General features: G+C 32.3%; 1 protein-coding gene across 1 annotated transcript in view; it reads right to left on the bottom strand.

The window, feature by feature from the left end:
• Positions 1–254: 254 nt before the first annotated feature.
• The window catches only part of LOC108734997, an 11022-nt gene continuing 5593 nt past the window's right edge, over positions 255–5683 (bottom strand). The window contains exons 3-4 of the mRNA XM_018466777.1: positions 698–1429; positions 255–293 (exon numbers count right to left, since the gene is read on the bottom strand). Coding sequence (XP_018322279.1) covers positions 255–293; positions 698–1429 — 771 coding nt within the window. The remainder of the gene's footprint in view (positions 294–697; positions 1430–5683) is intronic.

Here is a 5683-nt window from a genome sequence, read left to right as displayed (position 1 = left end):
AAATATTTAGAAAACAAATTGGAACACTCGCATTGTGATATTTTGGAGTTTGCCAGAATGAACAGAATTTTGTGGTATTAGGCTATTGAAACTAGTGTTCATATCATAAATATAAATATTTAGTTGAAATAATGAGAAATTGACATTAAACTAATCTTTCTCTAAATTTTACGTTAGTTCCTTTCGATTCTTCTTCTTTTTCTTTTTTCGTTGTTTTTTTCAATGCATTGATTCATTACTTCGGTTTCAAATTTCTAGGGGCCTTTCCGACTCTGCCTGTTGGCCTGCCATGTCTAGAAGACCTCGATTTGAACGTATTGTGGATATTTTGTGTTCGTAAATTTTTGGCACTTTCATAAAACGAGGGCAGATAATACAGCTTTTGTTCTTTCGAGGGAGTAGCACTAGTGAATTTTGTAACCTCCCCTACATTCAGATTTGAGTATTGTCCGAGTCCTAAAGAAGTAGAAGCAGGTGTAATTTTAACAGCACTACTTTCTTCGACTTTCTTTCCTAAAGGTTTGAACCCGTTTTCTAACTGAGGAGGGGAAAAGTCATAAGCATTTTTTATAGCTGCGTAAACATCTTTTAAAAGTTTTTGAGAATTTTCGTCTTTGTTTAATTTGCTAGTAGCTACTGAGGGAGTTCTCGGTTGTTGATAAGACGAAGTTTGACGAAATGAATTTAATAAATTTACACCAATTGGGGTTTGGGCAGATCCAGCTTGTTTCACATACGTTAAATCCAAAGGAATAGATTGGGGTTGTAACTGGGTCTCCGAAGCGTCCAGATATGCCTGAGGAATGTTGGTGTTTTTTTCTGACTTTCCTTCATTACTTTCAAAAGTCTGAGGGATATAGTAATGGACCTGCTTCTCTTGACTTTCGTTTCCATGTTGTTCACCTTCTTCTTGCTCTTGTTCGTCTCCGCCTTCTTCTTGCTCTTCTGTAACGGGATGAGCGTCTCTAGATTGGTAATATTGTTGTTGGGCTGCCAAAGCTTCCTGATATTTTTTTACTTCTGATGGGTAAAAGTACTTTATTTCGTACTTTGCGGGGTCGTGGGTATCTTTGGCATAATAAGAACTTGTATCTTCGCTGTTAGTAGTAGCATGATTGTAATGAACCACAGGAGTGCCTGGTTTGATATTAAACTCGTTATGACTTATTGGCTTGTCGTCTTCGTGGTCGGCTGAATATCCTTGGGCGTGCTTGTCAACCGGATGTTTAGCAACCCCCTTATGCTTAACTGTTGCAGTGAAGCCGTTTTCCTTATCGGCATGGTAGTCGACAATCCTTACTCTTCCGTCGGGTTCAATCAACGAATAACTTCCCTTAACAGTATCACCCTCTTTCTTTTCCCACTGCTGTTTGACGTCACCCGAATGAAGGTCCTTTACCCCGTAGCTAAAGCTGTAATCGTGATTTTTCTGAAACAAGAAAAGAAACAATAACGTTTTATTAGACGCAGGGTTCATTTTTTATAATCTATTAACCCCTGATGTAATAAATGCGTTCATCTTTTAATTAGGTGTCTAAAAATATATTATAGAAAGGAGTTGCTGGGTGTGGTTTCTAGTTTTAGAAATTTTGATTCTAAGGAACATTAACTTATATCATGTTACTCGGTTCATCTCAACGGACCTGTGTGTATATCTTCGACGATGACATGTGCCTAAAATAGCATCAACTTTTTAGTTTGCACTCTCTCCTTTCTCGAAAATAACTGCAAAGCAGATGTTAAAAATCGGCTGCTACTACAACTACTTTCCCTGTCTAACATGTTGTATTGACTACATTGCGCTTACTTCGACATATAATAATTCTCTACCGTATGGATATTTGTATATTTGTTTATCAATCAATTAGGCGTGGAAACAATGGTTAATAATTTTACTTTTCGGTTATGAATTGCAGAACAGCTGCAAGGAATGCGTGAATTGTCAAAAAAACATTCGATTTAGATTTTAAACTTGAGTTTTGTAAAATTTCATCCGATTTTATTAAGCGGTTTCAAAATTATTAATGAATAAAAAATAACAAACAACGCGTTTTTGCCTTGTAACAGAAGTCGGTGTAACTGATACAGGTGATGATACGATATTCAAGAGTTAACTGATTATTATACCATTTAATCAAAAAGATGAAACTAACTAAATGACCTACTTTATAAATTTTCATGCATTCGTGGTGGAACTAAAAAATTGCAAAAAAGTTTGACGTTTAAAGTACTTATATTATTTGAGCAAGGATTTAGAATAGGTTATGGTACGAGGGATCGCCATGATTAGTAGTAATGACAATGGTACCTACCTATATGTCCAAATTTGAACAAGTTTATTTAGTACATTAATAAAATATAGATATAGGTACTGTTTGTTTCAAGAAGTTAGAGATATGCCCCTTCCCTTTATTTCTCCACCGATCATTGAGCGAGAACTAGATAAAAGTGTACAGTACCATTTGCAAAATTATTTAAACTGCCTCGTTAAAATTTAAGAATATGCTTTATTTAAAAGCATATTTAGCCAAAAATAATAAAAAGTGAATTAACTTAACGTTCTACACACCTATAAAACTTTGCTTTGTTTTCTATTGTTAATTTATATACATTTTTGTTTTAAGAAATTGCTAAACATTTTCGTCTACTACTGTAAAGTTCTAGCCGATCTCCTTGTTCACGCCTAGTGTATATTCTTTCTATCTTCGCGCAGATTTCTTCAAGGTCACAATTCTAACAAATTGAAATATACTGTACCTATCTATTATTAAGTATTTTATGTATTGTATGGAATCTCTTTACTCCACAGTCCTATGTCTGTATCCTGTATGCATATTTATTGTAAAAAGATATATTTTTTGCACATTGTTCTCTACCTAGGGAAGACTGATAGTGAAAACAAATTGAGGAAGAGAAATTTTTTTATAATAATTTCTCTGATGACCATTAATAACATTTATACTTGAAAGAGAAAATTAACCTATCGCAGTTGCGTAATGTACACGTATATCTATGTATATAATTATCTAACACATTGTTGGAAATACGCATAAGCAAAACCATAACATATGGTTGGTATAATAGTGTTATTAATGGTTATGTTTCCGTTAAATTCGTTTTGCTTACAATCGCGAGATTAATCTAAAAATGATTATGGGAAACACTGTTTCTAAAATTAGTAGAGCATTTCATGTTGACTTTTATGAGGGTGTGTAGTTTATCTGTAAGATACTGTATATTTGCGCATGCATTACAGGCTTTATAATTTTTAATCTATATTTTTAGATATCATTGATTCTCTCGGATCCTTTTTTTAGTTAGATATGTCTTATGTAACCTTTTGACGTGAAACCTCCCTTTGTTGATTTATAGGTATGGAACCCTACAAAATACCATGACATTTTTTAATTATCCAATTTTTTTATAATAACCAATTTATGAATTCAACAAATTTTAGGGATCAACATTATTTTTCCACCGCCATGAAGTGTTTTTAATAAATCGTTTTCTATGCTCTTTAGGGAGAAGGTAATGCGCTCTAAGAGGAAAGATAATCCTTGCAAAAATTACATAATCTATCCCAAGAAAAACTGTGGGTCTTTCCTAAAAAAGCCTGTTTGTCTTAAGTGATATAAATTTGACAATGGTAAAACTCTAAATCTTATAATAATAATAAGAAAATGTATAAACTGTAGGTTATTTGTGTACATAAGTACATTAAGAAACTTTTTTAAACTATTTTTCTCTCACTTTTTCAACTTTTTTTATAAATCGTTGACTTGCAATCCCTTTTTTTTTTAAGAAGTTTTCCCTTAAACATCTATCCTATTGTTACTATCATGGACTCTGTATCTACAATCATCCAATCCTTTGTTCTCAACACATCCTTCCAACACCTGTATCAGAGTTTCAATTTTATTTTCACACTCTTCAACTTCTCTCTACTTTTTGTATCCTGAATTTACATTCTTTACTTTGCTATTGCATCCTCTCCTTTTTTCTTTTAAACAGGTTTATTCAATTTTTTTTTTCAGCCCCTACTATTTATTTAACCCATTCTAACATATATTTACAATCGTTCTTAATAGGTAGGATCTGTTTCTTTTCATATCCATTTATTATTCCTTTGCCTTCTCCGAAACCCTTACTTTCATACATCCCCTCTAGCACGAGTCAAAGTTTCATTACCTCTTGTACATGTTCTACATATCCTTTCTTCATTCTTCATATAATACTTACATACTCTTCTTTCATTTCCTATTCTAAACCTTGCTGTTACGTCTAAATTTTCAGTTTCATATAATCTGGTTCATTATTACGCTACCAATGCTCCCATAACAAACCTTTCATGCATAGGTACCACATACATCGATTTGTCAATTTTTCTCATATTATCCCCTCTTATTATCTCCGCACATCTTATTTTCACCATTTTCCCTGCACAACTTTGAATTTCCTAATATCAATTTATTGAGTATTCCTTTAGCATTGTCTTCCATAATATCAGTTGAAATTTAGTTAAATAACAACTTATTACAATTTCCACGTTACATATTATAGTTTTCATTGAAGTGGGTGTAGTGTTTTTAACCGTCTGGAAAGCATTTTAAATCGTTAAATTTCTGTTAAACTTAGACTAAATTGTAGTAACATATAATAACTCAAAATCAGTCAATGCCAGTAATGTTTATGAATGTAAATGCGTATAAAATTGCATGTAAATGTTATGGTTAATTGATTCAACGTAAGGTATTACGTTGTTATTATAATAACGTTGCATTGTGTCGTAATACGTTCCGTTACATGTACGGTACCAAAAGCAGAACAACGTGGCCGGTTAAGTTGTGTCGCGCCATTTGAAAAGTGAATTTAAAGTGAACGCTGCGCTAAGTCGCCCTAGAATTTCAGCAATTATCTCTTGTAGTATCAACATTAATCCGTTAAATAGCAATTAAAGATGCCGGAATATTCGCACGCATAACAAAACAACTGAAAGTTCTTAATGCATATTTTAACTTGCTGTCTAAATTATGATGTGATATTGCGGGATAAAAATAATTTGCACCTTAATGCTGTTTATAAGAAACCTGAAAGGAATGTCGCCAATATTGAGACATAATTACAGGCCAAACCTGTGGTATCACATTCTACTAATTGCGTTCTATATTAATTTTTTTTTTTGGTAAAGGTCTAGATCAGTGATTCCCAACCGGTGGTTCGCGAACCCCTGGGGGTTCGCAGTGTTTGCAAAGGGGGTTCGCGAAAATAATATTGTAATGGCGGATTTTTTAAAACGCCATTAAAATCAAAAGCAAAAGAAAACGAAACAAAAACGCAAAAATTAAAGAAATTAAAACAGATGTTCGCTGCCTGTTTGTTGAGAAATCTGTAATAAATTTCAATATTTTCATTTCTTTTTTCCTTACTTGTTTTTCAAAATGACTTCATCAATATCAAATAATATCAACAATTTTATACACTAAAATTTATTCCTTTATTTATTCAAGTAATCAAATACTATGTAAAACATAAGAATCAGTTTGTTAAATTTATCTTGTTTTCAACTTTTATAGCCATCATTTTAGTCTTATTAATGTTTTATTTAAATGTTTCACGATTAATATAATCAATTATTCTGCAATATGAAAAATATATATTCTATCAAATTTTATTGCTTTTTTTT

Source organism: Agrilus planipennis, unplaced genomic scaffold (genome assembly GCF_000699045.2).
Source record: "Agrilus planipennis isolate EAB-ADULT unplaced genomic scaffold, Apla_2.0 scaffold124, whole genome shotgun sequence".
Classification (NCBI taxonomy): Eukaryota; Metazoa; Arthropoda; class Insecta; order Coleoptera; family Buprestidae; genus Agrilus; species Agrilus planipennis.
The sequence above is the reverse complement of the archived record's forward strand: the minus strand, read 5'-3'. Positions and strand labels throughout refer to the sequence as shown.